Below are 25611 nucleotides of genomic sequence, written 5' to 3' on the forward strand. Positions count from 1 at the left end.
CCTTCGTGGAACTCCTGTTTCCTCTTTGGCACATTCTCAATGTATAGCCAGCAGTGTATAGTTTATAGACTAAAGTTTCCCACTTCTAAATGCAGAAATTTAGACACTGAAGACAGCTGCCACACAAATGAGATTGTGTTCTAGCAGCACAAGGTAAATCTGTGCCATAACTAAAAAAGGATGCTGTGTATATACCTGACAACTCAGATAATGGATAGTCTCAGTGACCCATGGTTAGGACCCCCACTTTAATATGTCCCAATTCTCCCTCCAACTTGATTTACTAGTATCATGGTTATCAGGTATCTCAAGATGCTAATCTTGAGATCAGGAATAATAACAAGCTGCTGTGAGCTTTATTGTTTATATGGTTTGGTGTCCTGAGCAATGGTGTCATTTCTTCCATATTCTAAAAAGTGGTTATTCTTCAATCTCCAAGTACAAATCTTCTAAGTCTCCTTACAACAGATAGGATGAGATTCTTGAGCGTTGAAAAGCTAGACTATGTTCAGCAGGTAAGAAGCTATGGAAATAAATCTTCAGCAGTAAATAAACATTAAGTTTAAGGGATCAAAGTTTCATACAGGAAAGTTGAAGCATGCTGAAAAAAATCAAACAGGTAAAATTTAGGAAATATTTTCTGTCACCTACATCTGGCTGAAGTCTCCCACCAGCTAAGAGTCAAGATTTCCACCACAATTAACATTAATGGTAATGGGGCTTGTATAGAGAGCATGTTCCTTTTATATAAAGATTGTATATAAAAATTCTAAAACAGCATGGAACCATGTTTTAGCCTTACACATGTATGTCCATTAAGTATGGCCTCACACCTTTCCAAAACATAAACCTAAAATTTTCTAGAATTATATATTCAAAATTAAACTTCAATAACATAAAAGTAAAAAAATCTCAAGTTACCTTTTTTGTTTTCTTTAACTGATTTTATTGAGCTATACATGTTTCTCTACTCTCCTCCCTCCCTTTCATCGCTTACCCATGGTCCCCACACTCCCAATTTACTCAGGAGATCTTGTCTTTTTCTACTTCCCATGTATATTAAATCCATGTATGTCTCTCTTAGGGTCCTCATTTCTGTCTCGATTCTCTGGGATTGTGAACTGTAGGCTGGTTTTCTTTGTTTTATATCTAAAAGCCACTTAGACCCAACAATACCACTTTGGGTATATACCCAAAGGTTGCTCAATTGTACCACGAGGACATGTATGTACTCAACTATGTTCATAGCAGCATTGTTTGTCACAGCCAGAACATGGAAACAACCTAAGTGGCCCTCAACCAAACAATGAATAAGGAAAATGTGGTACATTTACACAATGGAGTACTACACAGCAGAAAAAATAATGACATCTTGAAATTTGCAGGCAAATGGATGGATCTAGAAAACATCATATTGAGTGAAGTAACCCAGACCCAGAAACACAAATATCATATGTACTTACTCATATCTCAACTTTTTATTCAACCCTATGACCTAGGATGACATTATAAACTATAATCCCAGACAATGTACTCCAGAAACCACCTTATCACTCACTTATACCAAAAACTTTTTTAATAAGTGCCTTAGTAATATTTTGAAATCTAACTTCAGAAACCACCAAAATCATACATAAAACTACTGTAAAGACACAACCATGACAATTATGCATGACCCTCATGCTTGTGCTATACTCTCCTTTTCTTAAGCAGTGCCATATTAGCCACCATGCTTAAAGGTATACTAAAATATCTTTTTAATAAGCTCTGATTCTGCTTCAAAGTAATTTGTCGTGAAATTCTTTTTTACAATGAATTCAATAATCTGAGCCCCCATCTTAGTAGCTGTCTCTAAAAAGAACTCCTTAGGCTGGTACGGAATAGTGTAGAGCTATCTCCTGCTCTCCCCCACTACCACTGACAAGCTAGCATTCAAACATCAACCATGTTAATGCATCACAGTTGTATTTAAAAGCACATTTTTTTCCTCAACTGATGAAAGAAAATGCACTTTAAGATGTTACCACACATCCATGACAAAAAAAAAATTGAGAATAAAAATAATTAACAGAATCCAAAACACATAGCAGTTCTAATGCCATCAGAGGGAATATTAAAAGACTGAAGCTTTTCTTCCATGATTAAGAAAAAGAAACCTGTTTTGATTCTTCTATTTAAAATAGTCTGGGGAAATCACCAGTACAACAAATAAGGAAATAGAACAATTCGATTTGGGAAAAAAAACTTTAACATTATCTCTTGTTTGTAAATGAAATAATCTTATAAGCAACAAACCTAGAAGCCTCCACACCCCCATTAACTTGGGAAGCTAAAATAAATTCATGGGAGCCATAGGATGCATAATTTATAGGAAACAAAACAATTGGCTTACCGTATATTAAAAAAAAAGGAGTATGCCCAAGCGAAATTAAAGTCGTGATTCCACTTACAATAGCATCAAAAAGAAAGTTAGCCAAGAACATGAAGAACCTGTTCGCAGGAAATTATAAAATGTTGCTTAGGAATTAATTCTCCTGTGCAGTTCACTGTAGCAGGGACTTACATGTCTGAAATACCAGCTGACTCCTAGATAGCGGCAGTTTGACCCTCAAGCAAGGTGTTTTAATGCTTAGTGGACGTTGATAGCACACATTAAAATCTCAGAGCTATGCTTGCTTCCACACTTCACAACACACTTGCACTTGGGACATACTCCTTAGAACATTAGCCACCCAGGGAGATGATCTGTGGGGTCTCAAGGGCATGCACACAGACTATAAGCAACTATACTCACTAGAGGCTGGTGGTATGCAAGGAAGGGAAGCTACTGAGGATAGCAGCTCTGTTAAACAACTAAGACCTGTCCAGCACCAGCCTACACCATAGGAAAGACTTGTCTCCAAACTCCAATGATCCATCTGCTCTTTCAACCTGGAGGACAGTAACTCTAGGAAACCTAGAAAAGCTACTTGAATTGGGATGAAGAGGATTGAGAGATGCTCAATGGTAAATAGCACTTGCTACACACTCAGTTCCATCCATTTACCTGCAAATTTCAAGACGTCATTGATTTTAACCACGGAGTAGTTGTACCACATTTTCTTTATTCATTCTTTGGTTGAGGGACATCCAGGTTGCTTCCAGGTTCTTGCTATTACAAATAATGCTGCTATGAGCAGAGCTGAGTAAAGGTCCTTGTGTTATGTGTGCATCCTTTGGGTATATGTCCAAAAGTGGTATTTCTGGGTCTTGAGGTAGATTGATTCCCAGTTTTCTGAGAAACTGCCATACCAATTTCCAAAGTGTTTGTACAAGATTGCACTCCTGCCAGCAATGAAGAAATGCTCCCCATATTCCAGCATAAGCTGTCATCAGTGTTTTTATCTTAGTTATTCTGAGAGGTGTAACATGGTATCTCAGAGTGGTTTTGATTTGCATTTCCTTGATAGTTAAGGATGTTGAGCAAATCCTTAAGTGTCTTCCAGCCATTTCAAATTCATCTGTTGAGAATTCCGTTTAGCCCTATAAATCATTTTAATTGTATTAATCAGACCCAGAAAGACAAACACCGTATGTACTCACTCTTAAGTGGATATTCGACATAAAGCAAAGGATAACCAGCCTACAGTCCACAACACCAGAGAAGCTAGGACACAAGGAGGACCCTGAGAGAGACATACATGGATTCCCCCTGGGAAGGGGAACTAGACAAGATCTCCTGAGTAAATTGGAAACATGGGGGCAGTGAAAGGTAAGAGTGGAAAGAAGAAGGGGAGGTGGGAAGAGAATATGAGGGGTCAGGATGGTCGAGTTGTGGTAAGGAAAGAGGGAGAGCAAGGAAAGAGGTATCTTGACTGAGGGAGTCATTATGTGGTCAGCAAGAAACCTAGAACCAGGTAAATTCCCAGGAATCCACAAGAATGTCCCCAGCTAAGACTTCTAGCAATAATGGAGAGAGTGTCTGAACTGGCCCTCCCCTGTAACTAGATTGATGACTACCTTAATTGTAATCATAAAATGTTCTCCCAGCAATTGATGGAAGCAGATACAGAGATCCATATCTAAGCACTGGGCCAAGCTCCAAGAATCCAGTCAAAGAGAGGAAGGAGCGATAATATGAGCAAAAAAGTCAAGACCATGATGGGGAAACTTACACAAACAGCTGATCCAAGCTAGTGGGAGCTCACTGACTCTGGAATGACAGCTGGGGAACCTGCATAGGTCTGAACTAGGCCCTCTGAACGTGGGTGACTTGGGCAGTTTGTGGGGCCACTGGTAGTGGAACCAGGATTTTATCCCTAGTGCATGAACTGTCTTTTTGGAGCCCATTCCCTATAGAGAGATATCTTGATCAGCCTAGATACAGTGGGGAGGGCCTTGGTCCTGCCTCAAGATGATGCGACAGACCCTGAAGACTCCCTATGGGAGGCCTCACCTTCTTTAAGGAGTGGATGGAGGGTGGGGTGGAGGGAAAGTAGAGATAGCAGGAGGAGGGGAAGAAGGGGGAACTGGGATTGGTATGTAAAATTTAAAAACAGATTGTTTTAAACGAATAGGGGGAAAAAAAACACTTGCTACTCTTAGAGAAGACCTGGATTCAGTTCCCAGAATCTACAGCACATACCATCAGTAACTCCAATTCTGGGGATTCTGATACCCCTGAATTCTGCAGGCACCAGCACATACATACATGTAGCCAGAACACTCATACAAATAAAATAAACATAAATAAAATGAGTTTTTTATTAGGGGAGGAAAGAAGGAGCCTTGACCGTGACTGCCCTGGAGAGGTAAATGTCTAGGTCTCTAGCTGGAGGGCCCTGAACTCTAGACCCCAGACCCCAGAGACATATCCCACACCCCACCATCACCCAGTGAAGCCCCAGAGACCTGGGAGCTGCATCCCCACACCCACAAACATCCCCCACTGTATCGATGACCACCAGAGACTTGGCCCTGACTGCCCCTGAAGAGGTGCGTGTCTAGGTTCCCATTTGGAGGGTCCTGCTCTCTAGGCCTGAGGCCCTGCAGGAACATCCTAAGTCCTACCCCTAACCACCAAACCCCATAGGCCCCGAGCATCCTCCTCATACCTGCAACCTCTGACCACCAGAGCCTTCACCCTGACTGCACCTGGAGAGGAGACCCCAGAGTGGCATCAGCAATTACCAGAGCCACAGCCCTACCTGCACCAGGAGGAATAAAGACCACCTAAAGTCCTAGGACCCACCCAAACCAACTGGAGTAAGAGAGACCCCCTGAAGCATAGGCCCCACCTGCACGCCTTGGAGGAAGAGAGAGGTAAGCACCAATGCAAGAATACATTCAACAACCTAAAGAGCAATATGGTAACATCTGAACCTAGTGGTCCTATAAAAGGAAGATCTGAACATAACCCAGAAGAAGATGAAAACATCCTTAAATATAATTTTATAAAGATGATAGAGATTCTTAACAAGTAAATGAAAAATTTCCTTAAAGAAAAAGAGGAAAAGAAACAAAAAATTAGAAGAAATCAATAAATTCCTTAAGGAAAACAAAGAAAAAAGCAATCAAGCAGGTGAAGCAAACAATTCAAAGAGTTTAAAACTTAAAAACTGAAATAGAGACATTAAAGAAAATACAAACCAGGGCAATTCTGGAAATGCAAAATCTGGGTAAATGAATAGGAACTACAGATGCAAGCATAAAAAACAGATTACAAGAGATGAAAAAGAGAATCTCAGGAGCTGAAGATACAGTAGCCAAAATAGAGTCACTGGTCACAGAAAATGTTAAATACAACAAATTCTTAAAACAAAACATCCAGGAAATCTTTAACATCATGAAAAGATCAAACCTGAGAATAATAGAGGTGGAAGAAGAAGAACTCCAGCTCAAAGGCACAGAAAATACATTCAACAAAACCATAGAAGAAAACTTTCCCAACCTAAAGAAGGTTATGCTTATGAAAGTACAAGTTTACAGAACGCCAAAACAGTTGAACCCCAAAAAATGAGTCCCCCTACTTTACCATTTAGTAATCAAAACACTAAACATACAGAATAATGAAAGAATATTGAGAGTTGCAAAGAAAAAAAGGCCAAGTAACATATAAATGCAGACCTATCAGAATTATAGCCAACTACTCAGTGGAAACAACAAAAGCCAGACGGTCCTGTACAGATGTGCTATAGACACTAAGAGACTATGGATGGAAACCCAGACAAATATTTCAATCACCATTGAAAGGAGAAAACAAGATATTGCATGACAAAATCAGATTTAAACAATACCTATCAATATATCTAGACACAAAGAAAGTACTAGAAGGAAAACTCCAACCCAAGAAAGGTAGCTACACCTGCAAAACCACAGGTAATAATCCCCCACCAGCAAAACCCAAAGAAGAAAAAACACACACAATACCATCAACAACAACAAAACCAAAAATAACAAGAACTAAAACTCACTGGTCAATAATATATCTTAATTTCAGTCTTAATTCACCTATAAAAAGACACAGGCTACTAGAATGGATATGAAAACAAGATCCATACTTCTGCTGTATACAAGAACCATACCTCAACTTCAAAGACGGCATTACCTCAAAGTAAATAGTTGGAAAAAGATAGCTACACTATGAGCTGGTGTACCAATCCCAATATATAACAGAATATACTTCAAGCTAAAATTAGTCAAAAGAGATAAAGAAGGACATTTCATATTCATCACAAAAAAATTCCATCAAGATGAAGTCTCAATTCTGAACATCTATGCCCCAAATATAAACACACCCACATTTGTAAAAGAAACATTACTAAAGCTTGAATCACACTTCAAACCCTCACACTAATAGTGGGAGACTTCAATACCCTACTCTCACCACTGGCCTCATGGAAACTTAATCACCAACCAGAGTACTTTCATAGAATTGTCCTGGGCCTTTTGCACATGTGTTTCTGTTGTATGGCTTGGTACTCTGTGGGAGTAGGGGCTGTCTCTGACTCTGTTACCTACTCTTGGGACACTTTCCTCCTGCTGGATTGCCTCTTCTAGCATTAAAAAGGGAGGAGGTGCCTAGTCTTGCTGCAACTTGATATACCATGGCTGGCTGATATACATTGGAGGCCAGTACTTTTATGAAGGTAAGGAAAAGGGAGTGGAAAGGAGATGGGAGGTTGGGGGGAGAAAATGGGAGAAGAGGAGGTAGGGGAAACTGTAATCAACTGAGCAGGGGAAAATTAAATAATTTATTACTAAAATTGCATTATAAAAATACATTGTATGCATCCATAAAATTATCAATGAATATATAAAACTATATAAAAATAACTACATAAAGAGCTAAATATGATGACATACACTAGAAATTTCAGTACTCAGGAGGGATAGGCAGTACAACTGCCATAAATTAAAAGTCAGCTTTGACTACAGTGTGAGATTTTTGTCTCAAACCACCAAAAACCAAACACCATCAACAAAACTACAAAAAAAACTTTATCCCATCTCACTCAAGCCAGAAAAAGTGTAATAAAGAAAACAAATGACAACAAAATTGGTGAGAATGATAAAATAGAAGCCTTTACATTATGGGTGAAATTTTTACTAGTTCAGCCACCATGGAAATATGCATGGAGGTTGCTCAAAAAGCTAAATCTAGAAACTACCTATGATCCTGCTATATTACTCCCATATAAACACCAAAAAAAAATTTAAAACTTAGCTAGATATTCATCCACAAATGAATGGATAGAGACTCAGAAATGAAATTAATCTGGTGCCTAATGTTTGGATTATAAATTCATGAAAAAGTTGTTTGCCTGTGGCCCTGCAGTCACCGGGACAGGCCAGAGCTACAGATGGACATAGACACCGCCCTACTGGCCAGGTTTTCCTTTATCTCCTGGTGGGTTTTCCCTGTTCCCCCTTCTCAGGCTGGTGTCAAACTAGGTAATCATTTTGAAATCCAGTCATACTTTCACTGTTTTAGAAGCAACAATAAGCCTCATATTGTCATCATCATCGGTGGCAGATCTGGTGAGAAAATTGGGCATTCTTAAGGGAGGAATTACTTAGAAGGGAGTTTTTCCCATGTTAAAAAATGGAAGACACAATTACAGTAGAGAAAGTTAGTTCTCTGTATTATTATATAATAAATGATTTAAAACTGGAACAATTAAATGAAGGGATAATCAATTTAACTGGGATTGACATATTGTTAATTATCATTTAGAATATTATTGTTGTCATCTTCGTAATTCTTCGTTTATCTCATAAAAAGTTGTTTGGTTTGACTGCCAAGATACAGGTCTTAGAAAAACTTAATAAAATAGATCATATAGATATTCAGATCCTGACTGAGGAATTTAATAAAGAACCAATTTAAACATTGCATTATAAGGTTAAAGAGGAACAGCCTACAGTATTCAAACAACCAATATTAATATATTGAATACTCTTATACAAACAACTGCCAAATCATAGATATGTTCAAGGCTGTGCAAGAGTTAATGGACTCCTATGGAAATGATGGATTTAATGTGATTCAAGGAAGTGATAGTCTCATATGTCATGTACTAACCTTTTGTGGATCAAATGTTAAATGTGTGGTCAGTTTATAATAGAATTATCGCTAAAAACTGAATAGACTTAGTTAAATCTGTTTAGAGCCCGGTCCACAATTACAATGGAGTACCTGATTCAGGGAAGAGGCTAAGACTATTGAACAATAGAGTAAACATAGAGCTGTGGAAATCTCACAAGATCAAGTTCTTGGAGAAGGAGATTATGCTACTGTAGAAGGGCAATCTTTATATGATGGCCCTGCCCTGGCTTTATGTCATTCAGCAGCCTTAAATGCTTGGGATATAACTAAAGAATTTGGAAAGAAAATTGACTCATTTATTAAAGTCGCAAGGGCCCAAAGGGAGCCTTCACAGATTTCTTACAGAGATTGGCTTCAGCAATAAATAAAACGATACAAAATTCAGAAGCTATACAAATAATAATTGAACCTCTGGATTTTGAAAATGCTAATTATCAATATAAAAGGATAATTAGATTTTAAAGGCAAGATCAGGACCCTTAAAGGAATGGATCTGAGATACAATGAATACTGTCTCTCATACCCATGATGATACTTGGATAACAGAGGTGATTTCCAGGGGTTTGAGGAAAAATTGAAAAGTCAAGTGTTATAAACTGGCAAACAAGGTCACCTTAAAAAGAACTGTAAACAGGGCATTCCTAGAAACAATGTTTTTTTTCTAAAAAATAATGCAAACAGAACACCCCTCCCTTCTGGATTAGGCAAAAGTTTTGGTAAAGGTAGGCACTAGATCAACAAGAGACATACAAGGGAATGCCATTGGGAAACTCCTTGAAGGGCCTCTTGCAGGCCCCTATGTCAAATTTGGTTCAGTTGTTTCTTGCCATCATAGAGAAAACTCCTTCCCAAATCTATTAAAGAACCTAATGCTTATTGTAAAAAAACATACTGTTCTGGTTAATAGAACAGCTATAGAAGAGAGAACAAAAAAATGGTTTCTTTATGAGAAACCATAAAGTGAGTATTTTAGAAAACTTCTATAAATAACAAAGACCAAATTTAAAAATACAAATAAATGACATTGTCATTGAAGGTCTGGTAGGCACAATAATTTCACCAGAATCTTTGCATCAAAATTGGCCTCTTCGGGAGGCAAATGTTTAGCTTTTAGGGATTGAAACTTTATCTCAAATGAAACAGAACACAGGATAGGTCAAATGTATAGGGCCAGAAGGACAAAGAGGAAAATTAAAGTCATATACTGCTAACACAGAAATAAATTTGTGGAGACTTGATTTATTACAGCAATGGAATAATCAAATTAACAATCACTCAATCCTAGAAACAATCTATAAATTAATGTATGTTTCTGGGGAAATTATTAGAAAGCATTATAAAGAACTGTCACTGACCATTCAGGTTGTACAAGAATAGGGCACAACCGCTGCTGACTTTTTTTTTTTTTTGAAAATCAGCAGCTTTTTGAAAAAAAGCACCAACAGCCCTTACTTTTAAAATTGTTGGCAGAAAAACCTGTGTGGTTTAAGCAATGGCCTTTAACAATAGAGAAATTGCAGGATATAGAACAACTGGTACAGGAGCAACTAAATAAATGTTCAGCATATTGAAGAATCAACCAGCCCTTTGAATTTTTCTATATTTGTTATTAAAAAGAAATCTGGAAAAATGGAGAATTGGCAATAGCTTTAAGAGGTATTAAGGTTGAGTTAGTCAAGGTGCTCTCTACAGTCTAGAAATCCTTTAATTTCTCAATTGCCTAAAGAATGGCCTCTTATATTTATTGATTTAAAAGATTGTTTTTTCACTATACCTTTACAAGAATAAGACAAAAGCAATTTGCCTTCACAGTGCCTACTTATAATAATTCTCAGCCTGCTTAGAGGTATCAGTGAAAGGTTCTCCCACAAGGACTGTTAAATAGCTCCACCATGTGCAATATTTTGTACAACAGCAATTGTAAATGATACTCAAGAAATTTCCTCAATCTATAGTTTACCATTACAAGGATGATATTTTATTATAAGATTCAAATGCAGATACTTTACAAAGAATGTTTGAAGAAGTAAAAAAAAATTACCTTGTTGGGGATTATGAATTGCTCTTGAAAAACATACAAAGAGGAGATTCTATTATCTATTTAGGCTATAAAATAGGTTTACAAAGAATTAGACCCCAAAAGTTGCAAGTTAGGAGAGATCAATTGCAGACTCCTAATGACTTCCAAAGATTGTAAGGAGACATTTCCAATTTATGGCCTACTATTGGGAAAAATCTGATGAACTGAACAACTTAAACAAAACCTTAGATGGTGGCAAGGACTTAAACAGTCCCAGAAAATTATCAACTGAAACTGAGAGACAATTAGCTTTGAAAGAAGAGAAATTACAGAAGGCACATATGGATCATGTGGATCAGAAGCTTAATTGCATTCTGGCCATATTACCTCCAAGTAGTTTCCTACAGGAATTTTAGTGCACAGGGAAAATATTATCTTAGAATGGAACTTTTTACCACATAAGCCAAGTAAAATTTTTGAAATATATATGGGAAAGGTCTGAGTTAATTCTAAAAGCAAAATTGAGACTTCGTCAGTTAATAGGAATAGACCCAACAGAAATTATAGTACCTTTTAATAAAAAAAATGAAATTGACAAATTATGGGCAGAAAGTGAACCCTGGAAGATAGCTTATAGTAATTGAGAGAGGTTAACAATAAATATTCCAAAAGTAAGAAAATTCAACTTACAAAGAGAACTAGCCAAATCCTTCCATGCATTATATTCAAAACACCAATAACCAGAGCCCCTACATTCTTTACTGATGCAAATATCAGAAAAGGCAGGTTACAAATCATAAAATTTCAGCAAACTGTCCAAAAGTCACAATTATATGCTATTCTCATGGTACTAAGGGATTTAAAAAAAAAAACTCTCAACATTGTTACCAATTCGCAATATGCAGAAAGGGTTGTTTTGCATATTGAAACCTCTAAATTTATACCAGATGACTTCATTATTTATTCAATTACAAGATACAATCAAGAATAGGAATCCTCCCATAAACACACATCCAATCCCATGCAGGACTGCAAGGTCCTCTATCACTAGGTAATACAAAAATCAACCAGTAATTGAATAGAAATGTGATGAAGGCCTCAGAATTTCATTAAAAAAAATCATGTCAATAGCAAAAGTTTAAAAAAAGACCTTTGCATCATGTGGCAACATGCCAAGGAAAAAAAAGAAAATATCCTACTTGTTCTTTATACAAACAAACACCACTATCTGCAGGAAGTAACCCAAAGGATATTCAAATGAATGAAATCTGGCAGATGGATGAGTTCCATTTTGTAGAATCTGGAAAACTAATATATGTACACCATACCATTGATACCTAGTCAGGGTTTCAATGGGCAACTGCTTTGAGTTCAGAAAAGGCTGATTTGATAATCACACATTAAGTTATGGACATCATGGGACCATAACAAAGACGGACAATGCTCCAGCATATGTCTCTAAAAAAATTAGTTTTTTTGCTTATTAAAATATAAAGTATATTTATTAAAGATTTCTGTCTCTTCCCCGCCACCACCTCCCATTTCCCTCCCCCTCCCCCAATTAAGTCCCCCCCCAGCCCGAAAAGCAAACAGGGTTCCCTGTCCTGTGGGAAGTCCAAGGAACCCCCACCTCCATCCAGGTCTAGTAAGTTGAGCATAAATTTAAAAAAAAAAATCTCCCAACAAAAGACAGCTCAGGGCTAGATGGATTCCGTGTAGAACTGTGCAAAAAAAAAAAAAGAAAAAATATATATAAAGTATATTAAGGTACACCACATAATCTTACAGGCCAGGCAGTTATAGAAAAATCAAACTTTATAGGCTATGCTAAATAAACAGAAAAGGGCCACAAATGCCCCCAGATTACATACTGCTCTATTAACTTTGAATTTTCTAAATGCTAATGAGAAAGGAACAATAGCTGCAGAGAAACACTGGACAGTACAAAAAAACTACAGAATTAAGTCAACCCATACACTTTAAAGATGTACTGACCTCAGAATGGAAACCAAGACATATGTTACATTAGGAAGGTGTTTTGCTTTTGTTTCGACGTGAATGAAAATCTATGGATACTATCAAAATTGATAAAGACTCAATTTGAACATGAGACATCTTTAATTAGAAAAGATGAATACTCATCAAACACCATGGCTGTTTAATATAAAATAACATATAAAACTAACAAATGCTTTTCATTTGATCAGATATAACTTGCCAAAACAGAATCTCCCCAAAATTAGGGTTAGGGAAGGGCTTTGGTTTTGTCTTTTCAGGAGAATAAAGGCATTCACCTAAGGAATCTGATGACCACTAGACAAATGACATATCTGAAAAAAAAGGAAAAATGAGACAGAAAAAAAAATGTCCCAAGATAAAGAATAAATTGGCCTATTGGTATATCATATTACTAAAAGGATAAAATTTCATAAATCTTCCAAAATGTTTGTTTTCTGCTGTTCTCTACAGACATATAATGCAAATGGTCTCTTTGTAGTCTCAGTTCAGGTAAAGATTAAAGCTGGCTTTGGAGTTGGAGTGTGGCTCTCTCCTTCTCTTAACCCTTCTTAAAGTAAAACCAAAATCTCTATCCCATGGAAGAAGAGCCACCTGATATGGGGCAGAATAAAAACAAATATTTAAAGACAATTTTATTGTCACTAATTGCATAATCCTTTGGCCTTATACTGACTCTTTAAAAGTTTTTCTTAAGGTATAAAATATATAACATTAATATATATACATATATATTTATTCTAAACTTTTATAATGATATTAATTGTCTTATACAGTACTAACTCTAGAAAAAGGTTTCCTCTATCTTCCTGTACATGATTTGTGACTTGAGTATCACTTTTTTGCAGTGAACCATGAGCAGGCCTAGCAGTGAACTTCAAAGTCTCCAAAAAGAGGATGGGGTCCCACAATGATTCCTCCAGGACTATGATACTACTACTTAGCTGAAAAACAACACCTAAGGATCAGCTTTGGACTACAAACTGCTCAGAAGAATTTCAAGGTGGCTAGCTGAGATCATCCAGCCTCACAGACTACTCTAGGCAGGACTTGCAACAAACCCTGCATTTTCCCATTATGCAGAGACTGTACGACAAATGATAATGTTACCTCTCCCAGGACTTGACAATTAATCCAAATTTTCTTTTCAGTATGCACTAAAGATGCTGTGACCCCCAGACACCAGGAAATATATTTGAGAATATGATGCCCACATTCTCAGGAGGTGGTGTGGGTGGTTTTTGGTCATTCAATAGATTATGAATATTTGTCATTTTTTAGGGGAGTTGTTTATAATTTATTATTGGTTATGGTCAGGAGGAAAGTTGAAGAAAGGAGATTACATTCAGAGTTCTTTCTCTGAAAAAAAAGAGGAATACAAATACAATAAGATAAAAGAGTAGATTATTGAATCTACTTTTTAAAAGCAACTACTAGTTTTAAATATTTTATATTGGATTGGAATTTTGTATATTGTAAACAAATTTGTATATTAATACAAATTTAGGATTACTTTTGTTAAAACATACTGTACATAATACGCTTCTAATCTTGTTCAAGGTATTGTACCTATACAGCTCATTTAACAATAATGCAAATTTCTACTTCTTGAAAACTATTATTACCAACTGTTTAGGATAATAAGTAAATGTAGGTTAGTAATTAGTCACCTATTATAACTAAACTTGTAGTCATATTAGATATGTTTTCAAGGTCAAACAGAGATATATTGTAAATAGACAGATCATTTTCACATACTTCAGAGATCTACCAAATATGACATTTAAGATATCTTAATAACATAGGTTCCTTTTTATGACAATGTGGCATATCTGCTCCTAGTAGCACCAGTCTACTTCAAAGAAGATGATGGAGACTGAAGAAACTCCACATAGAGCTTACTTTCTTTGTGGCAAAAGTAAGCCATTGAGCAAAGAAAAAGCCCTTACCTCTGATGTGGGAGTGTCTTATATCAATCTGTTGATTTCACTGGCTAAGCAATAAAGAAACTGCTAGGCCCATTGGATAGGCCCACCCTTAGGTGGGTGGAGTAAACAGAACAGAATGCCGGGAGGAAGAGGAAGTGAGGTCAGACTTGACAGCTCTCCTCTCCGGAGCAGACACCATGCTCCAGGCTCCTGGGCAGACACACGCGATGAAACTCTGAACTAGAATCTTCCCAGTAAGACCAGTGCTCACAGATTGTTAGAGATGGGTTGATTGGGATATCAGAATTAGCCAGTAAGGGCCAGAGCTAAGGGCCAAGCAGTGATGAAAAGAATACAGTGTCTGTGTAATTATTTCGGGGCATAAGCTAGCCGAGCCGGGCAGGCGGCTGGGGTTTTGGGGACGTAGCCCCGCCGCCGCTCCTTATTACTACAAATGGTGCCCAAAGTGGGGCTAACTGAGTCCACAGAAAGCCTGAAAAAGCTTGGAAAAGAATAGAGTAAAGCATGTTTCTTATGGCAATTTCTTGGGTCTACTCTGCTTGCCAGAGGCAAGCAAGCACCTCATCTAAGAGAGGCTTCCTGACTCAGCTTTAGCTGCAAAGCCTGCAGCTCATTAAGAGGTCCTGCCACGAAACACTTAAATGGTGTTGATGAAAAGCTGAACGCATGCTTTTCGGTTTTCAGCCGTAGCAGGAAAAAAGCTGCGCCGTTTTAAAAATGCCGGCTTTCTGGGCCATCCTGCCATGGCAAACTCTGACTGTTTGAGGCAGGAGGGCCAGCTACCGAGAGAGGACTTGAGTGTTGTCTGTTGTAGCTCGCTGGCTGGCAGGGACCTTGAAATGCCAGTTGTGGCTATAAACATGGCTACAGCCAGTACCTCAGCCATGAGGCTGGAAAGCTAAGGATCCAGCCGTTAAAGCCACGGCTTTAGTCCTACTGATATTGCTCAGTAATTTAAAGGCTCATGTGGTCAGAAAAAGAGAGATAATACAGTTAAAGAGAGATTCAAAGACAGAGAAAATTTCTGAATGGTTTACTGTGTGTTAAAAATATATGCAAGCTGAAAGTTGAAGTTCTTAAAGCAAAAAACAAAAAAAAAGGAAGAGAGTTGTTATGTGTACACACCCAACACTTGGGAGGCAGAGGGAGATAGACCTCTGTGACTTCAAGGTGTGGTAGCACACGCCTTTAATCCCAGTGCCTAGAAGGCAGAGACGAACAGATCTCTGTGAGTTCAAGGTGTAGTAGCAACACCTTTAATCCCAATGCCTGGGAGGCAGAGACAGGAGGATCTCTGAGAGTTCAAAGACAGCCTGGTCTACAGATGTACTCTCAAAAAGCAAAAAGTTAACCTAGGAATGTCACAGCTTAGATTCTTAAGCGTCTAGTGATTTAAAGGTGCAAATCAAAAGTGCTCCTGGATAGTAAAAAATTGCAGATTCACAATAGGACAGATTCAGACCACTAAATGAGTCATACTGTTGGATGAATGTACGTAGGCTTGAGAGAGAGAGAGAAGAAAAAGAATATAGAGAATAAAGTTAATGGTTTAAAAAGAAAAAAGTAAAAGTAAAGTCTTTAAAGAGACAGAATAAAGTAAAGTGATAGAGTAAAAATAAGCCGCGTAAAAATGAAAAATTCACAAAGAGTCTGGATTATGTACATTGTGTTTTCTTTAAAATTTTTGACTGTGAAGGAGCTAAGTACAGAGAGACATTTCATTACATGGGCTGCCAAGCTAAACCAAAATGGATATAAGGGTATTACGATTTCAGAATTTGGGTCTAAGGATATGATGCTTTGGAGAGAGTCTTCTTTTGTTTTCACAGAGGATGAGACTCTATGGATTTCTTCAATTCCGATTTGGTATGATGGACCACGTCCTCCTGAAGGGTTGCTGTGAACATCTTCAGAAAATTGCTTCGCTCAACTGCCAACTGAGATGACCCTGGCACACAGGTTATACCATGAAAGACCTAATTAACGACGCCCCCATTCAGCAGGAAGCAGTTTGGAGAGAAAAAACTGCGCCCATGTTCCCAAAATATGGTTTATAAATGTTCTTTTACATTTAAAGGGGGAAATGATATAGGTATGAATAATTTGCATTAGTATGGATTTTAAGGTCAATTTTGTCATATGTATATGCATATTTCTGCTATTGATTAAGATATTGTGATTGTGTAGTTCATTAAAAAATGTAATGTATAATTAAGAAATACAGATTAGTGGATAATCATCAGTAATAGTCAAGCTTGTAGTCATGTTAGATTTTCTAGATATATAGAGATATATTTTAGATAGACATTCTTCATGTCTTTCAAAGATTACAGAATAGGACATTTAATGTTTTAATAACTGAGGACTTTTCATGACAATGAGACACTCTGCTCCTGGCAGCACCAATCTACTTCAAGAGGAAGATGGGCATCAAAGAGGCACCTTATGGAGTTTGATAGCCATTTGGGCAAGAAACTGCTCTTGCCTGGACTATTGCATAAACTGGACACAGAGAACCCACAGAGAGAGGACTACTGAACTTGCCTAAGGTGAGATGATCTTTCGGGATTCCTGATTCATGAAAGAGTCTGCGAGACATTCTACAGGACACAACAGATAGTGACTGAACTGACTTTGAATTTTCCTGCTTTATGGAAATGTATGCTGGATACCATGGGCCTGAAGGCTGAAGATGGATGCCCCAACGGTACAGAGGAACTTTGGGTGACTGTCCAGGCAGCGAGATGTCTCTGTCATTTCTAGAGTTTTAAAAGTTGCTTTTTTCTTGTTTGCTTATGTAGTATTGTATCTTTATGGAGTCTTTGATGGAGTTAAAAATAGTTATAGTTATAGTTTTCCTTAGTTATGATAAAGATTATTGTAATTTTTACTTGATAACTGTTTTGTTATATGTAATTTTGCTATGTTAAGGTTAAAGCCTTCCTTTTTTTGTTTAAACAGAAAAAGGGGAAATGATGTGGGAGTGTCATATATCAATCTGTTGATTTCATTGGCTAAGCAATAAAGAAACTGCTAGGCCCATTGGATAGGCCCACCCTTAGGTGGGTGGAGTAAACAGAACAGAATGCCGGGAGGAAGAGGAAGTGAGGTCAGACTCGACAGCTCTCCTCTCGGGAGCAGACACCATGCTCCAGGCTCCTGGGCAGACACACGCGATGAAACTCTGAACTAGAATCTTCCCGGTAAGACCAGTGCTCACAGATTGTTAGAGATGGGTTGATTGGGATATCAGAATTAGCCAGTAAGGGCCAGAGCTAAGGGCCAAGCAGTGATGAAAAGAATACAGTGTCTGTGTAATTATTTCAGGGCATAAGCTAGCCGAGCCGGGCAGGCGGCTGGGGTTTTGGGGACGTAGCCCTGCCGCCGCTCCTTATTACTACAACCTCAACTTCTGATAGTATTCTTTCCTAATTGGACAAGCAGGACACAAAAGAGAATGACTGCCAAAACTTGACAAGACAGGGCAAGACAGCCCTTCAGAATATCCTGCTTCATAGAAAAGTTTGTCAAATATTCTAGGCCTTTAGGCTGAAGATGAATGCCCCAACATTGCAGAGGAACTTTGGGTGACTCCCCCAGGCAGCCAGCTGTTTCTACATTCTCACATCTTTTTGGAAGTTGTTAGCTTGCATTTTCTGCTTACTCAGTTAACACTATTTCCTTCTTGGGTCTCTGAGGTAGTTGAAGGCTACATAGTATAGTTTTCCTTTTTTATGAGACTCAGAAAAGAAATTCACCAAAGAAGTGTAAAGTATATAAGTTTGAGAGATATCAAAAGATAGTTTTGGGTGGCAATGCAAGTTATGATAGAAAGTAAATTAGGTACAAGTCTTTGGACTCACCAAGATATGATAGATAATGGAGTATTTTCTCTGAATTTGTCAAAGAAAAATGAACTAGACATTATTGATGTACTTACTGCCTGTATATATTGTATATAGTTACTGTACTTATTGTATGTAGTTTTTTTGTATTAGTTATAGCCTTCCTTTTTATTTTAGACCAAAAGGGGAAATATAGTGATATTTTATTTGCTTTAATAAATAAAGCTTGCCTAAATATCAGAATGCAAGTCAGCCATACTAGTCATCCACACAGGCCAGGCAGTAGTGGCACACACCTTTAATACCAGCAGCCACACTAGTTAGCCATAGAGGCTGGGTGGCAGTGGCACATGCCTTTAATCCCAGTACTAGAGAGGAATATAAGACAAGAGGAGACAGGAGCTCAGGGTCTCAGTTTCAGTCTGAGGTTTGGTGAAGAGCAATATAATCTGAGGTTTAGTTTATCACCCCTCTGATCTGAGCACTGGTAAGAGATGAGAGCTCTCGAGAGGCTTGGCTGCTTTTCTTCTCTAATCTTTCAGCTTGAAACGCAGTATCTGTGTATGGGCTTTTATTATTTATGCTATAAAATATATAGTATATATTAAATAAAACTAAGAAAGACAAATACATTTTTCCCACATGTGTTATACAATAAACATATACACACATGAACACACAAATATATAACAAGTATTCCACGTGTTGTTTCATAAGTTAACCTAACTTTATATACATACATAAATGTATAGATATACATATATACATAAACTATAACATCAGCATAAGCCTTCAACCATCTATTTATATATAATCTTGAATAAAGCTTTGTGAGATGTTTTTTAATAGAGAAAATTTAAAACAGAGGATAGAAAAATGAATTCTAGGATTCAGGAAGCAGTGAGAGTGTCATAGGGACATAAATATGGTTATAAAAAGACATCAAGCCGGGCAGTGGTGGCACACGCTTTTAATCCTAGCACTTGGGAGGCAGAGGCGGGTGCATCTTTGTGAGTTCAAGGCTAACCTGGTCTACAAGAACTAGTTCTAGGACAGGCTCCAAAGTTACAGAGAAACCCTGTCTCAAGAAAACAAAACAAAACAAAACAGACATCAAAGATCCAGTTTGAAGCTGTTCTTTGTTTTTACTATAGTGGTGGATATATGACACTACCGCAAACTGTAACTGTATATAGTCTGTCACACAGAAATGGATATAAATAAATGTGAAAGGACAGATAAATCATGAGATTACACCACTATCAATATCCATAAATTATGACATTATACTGTATATCTATACCCTACTGTTCTTGTAAAGATAAACTTTAAGCTATAACCACATCCACAGGTTTACACTAAAATGCTCGAAGAATTGATGCTGAATTGCACTAGGGGTTTTAAAATATGACTACAAATCCTATAACACACATTGCATAGAACAATGTATGAGCAAAAAAAAGAAAGAAAGAAAAATCCTTCATAAGATTCTGACAAATATAATACTGATGTGTTTGTTAAACATACTAGTCAAAATTTAAGTCATTCATAGTAAAATCCAGTCAATGAAAAGTAGAAGAGAACATCATTCTACTAAAAAGAAAATGTACAGCTGCTATAAGACTTGACTGCTGAAGACTAAATGCTTTAAGTCTAGAGACAAAACATCTCTAGTCTCATCACGTCTGTTCATCTTTGTACTGACTCTACCCATTCAGATTAGTTCAGCTAAATGAGTAAAGACTGAAGAGAAACATGTAACACTCTACCTGTGGACAATATGATGATTGCACAAAAATACAAAATATCTATGAAATAACTATTCTAACAAGTGAGTAGCAAAATACCACTATATAAGGCCAATATGTAAACATCTATGGAAACTGAAACAACTGGAAGAATTACAGCCATGATTTCTCCTTAATATAAACTAGCCATATGAAATAAGGCCAAATAAATGAAAAACCATTCTTTAGATAACCAGTTATACAATATTAAATATAAAGTAATCTGTCAAATTTCAATTATATTGATTTCTTATTTTGTAGTGGGTGAAGTTTTACTTCATTGTTGGAAGCATTTACTGTGGGCCTCAATGTATTTTACAAATAGCTAAAACAAAGACTAATTATGATGAATCTTTAAACACTGGGCATTTCCACTCAATTTTTTCTTCGTTTCCACCAGATCATAACATACCTTAGATAATCTTTTGGAAGATTCACAATTATGGTCTGTACATGGCTTGGGTCCTTTTTCAGTGTCTATAGATGAAACTGAGAAAATATATTATATTTTATATTTGTTCTGATATATTATACCAAGCTACTTAAACTATGAAAAATAAAACATCACTTGTCAACTACATCTCTCCCAGGATAAAAGGCTGGATTTTCTAATGCTAAGTATTTCAACAAAATCCTAAGTCAAGTATTTGTTTATATAAATCATAAAACATTCATTTCTACAATCATCTTAGGAATTAAGTTCCTCAGTAACTGATGCTGGGATATTTTAATTTTACAGAATTATTTCAACTTTTACAATGTATTATAACCATATATATATATATATATATATATATATATATATATATACACATATACAGTCATTCTCTGTCAACCTCCATGCATATACATACACACATACACTATGTGTGTGTGTGTGTGTGTGTGTGTGTGTGTGTGTGTGTGTGTGTGTGTGTATTGGGTATCACTACCCTAATTCAATGCTCAATGTGTAAGTACAAATTAAAAAAGGAAAGATAAACTGTAATAACAATATTAGATATGCTATGATATTGGACTATGGTTGTGGCCATTTAAAGCAATATAATAAGCATGGTCATGCATATAGGTACATTTTTATTTATGCACATATAGGAGAAACTGTATGGAAACTATAATTCTATTTATTTGCAATAAACAAGCAAGCATTAGGAAAACCCAATGGGCAAAGTGATATTGGACTGATGAGCATCTCTGCAAGGTCACTGAGGAAATTCCTGCTGTACTAAGACTTCAGTCTGAAATCTTGGGTAAGAAACAGGCTCTATAAGAATTTACAACAGCTAATCCTTACATAATAGAATGTCAATCTCATACCCAAACACCCTAGTTAATTCCCACTACCAATAAAAATATATGAAATATCCTTACTTGTAACCTCAGATCTATAATTAATTCATAAACATAGTATTTAATATCTTAAGACTTTCATACTCTGCAAAACAGGCTCTGCTTTGTCATTTTGGTCATTATTTACAACTAAGAGAATATAATGAAAACTGTACTTCAGTTTTCAAATTAAAATTACTTATAAAATAGCCAATATTATTTCTGGTAATTTTCCATAAATACTACTTGCATCCTTTGGCTATTCTAGACTATTTTCTAATAAATCATATGTCATCTGTATGTATGTTATTAATTGGCTCATTTTCCCAACAATCCTTCAAACAGAAATAATTCTCCAATGGAGTTGTGTAATTGTGCACATATTTACTAACTCTAATATCCCTGCGAAGCAATAGGTTACCTGAAAGAGCACAGATTCTAAAATCTGAGGACAATTTTTAATATGCTCAAAGAGCTGAAGGAAATTATAGACGAATGAATAAAGAAAACAGAACAGTTTGTCATGACAAGAATATTAATAACATAAAAAAATATGAACTTGTCATCCAATAGCTCTAATGCATAGAATTATAGCTGAGAGAAGTTCACTAAAAGATTAAAACAACATATTTGAGCAGTCTGGAGAAATAATTAGAGAACTTAAAGATAAGTCACTAAAATCTGACCAAAAGAAAAGAAAAACAGTCAACAAAAGTGAAACAGGCATAAAGAATCATGGGACAAGTTCACCAGCATACTCATAGGACATGAGGGGAGGAAGGAGAGATGTAACATTCAAATATTTAAGTAAATAATGACCAAACTGCCTCAAATCTAACATAATATAAATTTTCACACGCATAGAGATGGAGCCTACATGTATACCATGAAATATGCTATAATCAAACATCAGAAATGAAAGAAAAAGAGATAATTCAGAAAGGACCAAGGACAATTAATATGCCACATATAGGGGCTATACAATACTAAATAAAATAGGAATTATCATTTGATTTTGAAGGCCAGAGTATAAGTTTTCATAGAGGACTATCTTAAAAATAAGGATACACATAGAACATAGGGAAAAGAAAAGGTTCATTGCAGTTAACATGAATACAAAAGAAGCTAGAAATATGGTGTTTCTTTTATGCAAAATAGAAATCAGAATAAGGAAAAATATTATACCTGATTTCAAGGAACAATACAGTCATCACATAATGAAAGTAGGATCAATCTTTACAAAGGTTTAAGAATCCCTGTTATCTATGTCTTGAGTAAAGGTATTTGACAGTTGGATAAAGTGGAGACCCAAGTTCAGAACCCTGGTACTCAGATGACAAAAGCGAGGGCTGGGGTGGTGACAATGACATATATCTGTAACTGCAGAACTCATGTACAGAGGAAGGCAGGTCCTGACAAGTCGAACTAGTACAGACAGCAAAGTGCACATATAAGGAGAGAGCCCATGTCAAAAGTAGATTGCAGAGTGACAGAGGATGATACCCAAGGCCAATCTCTAGCCTCGCATGTACACATGAAACAAACAAACAAACAAATAAACACAGACACACAATTTGAGGACAAAACTTTTAGAATTGTTAGAAAAATAACAAAATCTACTATTATCTCTCAATATTCCTCTATAAGTAACAGAAAAACAAAGAAACCAGAATATAAAGTATACATAGAGCTAACTTACAGAGCATCTTTTAATAACCGAACAAATAATACTTAGAGACATTGTCATGTAGTAACACAGAACACATGTTATTCTCAAACTCATATGAAGCATTCAAAATGAACCTACTCCATTTGAGTCATAAAATGCAGTTTGAAATATTAAAAACTAGAGACATGAGCAAGGAAGTCAAGCCCGCGAGGGGGGCATCCACCCACTGAGACAGTGGGGCTGATCTATTGGGAGCTCACCAAGGCCAGCTGGACTGTGACTGAAAAAGCATTGGATAAAACCGGACTCTCTGAATATGGTGGACAATGAGGGCTGCTGAGAAGCCAAGGACAATGGCACTGAGTTTTGATCCTACTGCATGTACTGGCTTTGTGGGAGCCTAGCCTGTTTGGATGTTCACCTTCCTAGACCTGGATGGAGCGGGGAGGACCTTGGACTTTCCACAGGGCAGGGAACCCTGACTGCTCTTGGGACTGGAGAGGAAGGGGGAGGGGAGTGGGATGTGGGGAGTGGGGGGAGGGAAAAGGGAGGCGGGGAGTAGGCGGAAATTTTTAATAAAAAAATTAATAAAAAAACTAGAAAGCATGCAAATTATGCATCCGGTTCAAAAAGTAAGCTAGAAATCAGTAAGATAGAAGCAGATTGAAAATCCTGAAATATTTGGACATGGAGAAACACATTAATGTATAACATATGAAATATCCAAAAGTAAATAATTTAACTTAATAAAAGTAAAATAAACTTACCAAACTCTGTGACATAAGGTAAAAAGTAAAAAGAAATTTATAGTAAAAAATATAAGTTATTTATACCATTGAGAACAAATATTAGAAAAGACATTGGGGATAGCAAATGGCTCAGTAGGTAAAGGAAGCAACTGAGACCTGAGTTTGCTCCCAGGATCTATAGAGATGTAGAAGGAGAGTACCAACCCCACAAAGGGGTCCTCTGGCCTCCATATGTGCACATATGCCCACATACAAATATACTAACGTACAATAATAACAATGAATACATTTTTAGACAAAAGAAAGATTGATTTCAATAGAAACTTACTATAGGAAATTGGAAAAATTAAGCAGATTTGGTTAAAAGAAGAAGAAACAATATACCAAATTAGAGTAGATATCATTGAGATGGTGACCAGGGGACTGGAGAAATGGCAAAGAGATTAAGAGCAATTGCTGCTTTTCTAGAAGATCTGAGTTCAGCTGTGTATACTGGCACTAGGTCCACACAGTCAACTGTGGGTGGGGACAGGGCTCATTACCAGTACTAATAACTCGAGGTTTATTAGTGATCAATGGATTCCCGCAGACAAAGAAGCATAGTTTCTAGTTGTATGGCTGCTAGTGAGCACAGCTAATTGAAAAGGATAGCTCCAAACCCAGGATCACACAGATAGCCCTAGTTGAACTCTGTTAGTCACAGAACAGAAGTTAATTAACATGAGGAAAAAAATCCATAAGGAATAATAGGGGCTAGCAGAGGTAAGACAAAAATAAGGGAGGGTTGGGGGAAGAGTAACCAAAATACATTACACATGCATATAAATATGTCAAAGAAGAAAATTTATAAGTAAAAAAGCCTACCAACGCTTACAATATATCCCCAAAATGAATGTATTTACTCCAGAATAAATTAATGCATTAGAGATTATTTATCTGACGATATCTCACAATGAACTATTTACCTTGATACAAAACTCAGATAAATACATTACAAAAGAGGAAAACTTCGGACCAATAAGTCTTCTGAACATATATGCAAAATATTTCAACAATATAAAATCAAATCCAACACTATATCAAAAGAACAATATGAGGTAATCCATCAGAATTTACACCAGGCTCCACATGACAATGCAAAGAGAAACCATCATAAGAGCATACCACTAAGGAAAACGGAGAGGGGAGAGCACTGCATGAGCCCAACTTCATTCTTGTTAAATATCAGTAACTGTGACTGTGTCAAATTTCTTCAGCTAGATAAAGAACTTCTACAACAAACTGCAGTCACCACCATAGTTGAGACGGAAAAATCAGAGGGCTTCACGAAGGAACAGGGCAAACGCGTTCCCTCTCACCACCAGTCATGATTGTAGGACTATAACTAGTACAATAAACTGAGCAACAAGATTACAAAGGAGGGCAGACTGCATCCAGACGGGACCCACTACAGTATCTTCAGCACAGCCGAGTCGCTGGAGAACAAACGTCCAATGAAGTGAGTGCTCAGAGAAAAGCATTCCTTTCAGCAGCAGAGAAAGAAAGCAGAACAGCAGAGTACAGGGTCACTTCCAGAGCCTTGTTAACACTGACAATGCAATCGTAATGTCAGACAATGACTATGGACAGAGCTCTCAGAGGGCCCTCACCATAGTCTGAT

General features: G+C 36.9%; 1 protein-coding gene across 1 annotated transcript in view; it reads right to left on the minus strand.

The window, feature by feature from the left end:
* The window catches only part of Zpbp (zona pellucida binding protein), a 116530-nt gene that overhangs the window by 26779 nt on the left and 64140 nt on the right, over nucleotides 1-25611 (minus strand). The window contains exon 6 of the mRNA XM_075944321.1: nucleotides 20617-20693. Within this exon, the coding sequence (XP_075800436.1) occupies nucleotides 20617-20693 (77 nt within the window). The remainder of the gene's footprint in view (nucleotides 1-20616; nucleotides 20694-25611) is intronic.

Source organism: Microtus pennsylvanicus, chromosome 12 (genome assembly GCF_037038515.1).
Source record: "Microtus pennsylvanicus isolate mMicPen1 chromosome 12, mMicPen1.hap1, whole genome shotgun sequence".
Classification (NCBI taxonomy): domain Eukaryota; kingdom Metazoa; phylum Chordata; class Mammalia; order Rodentia; family Cricetidae; genus Microtus; species Microtus pennsylvanicus.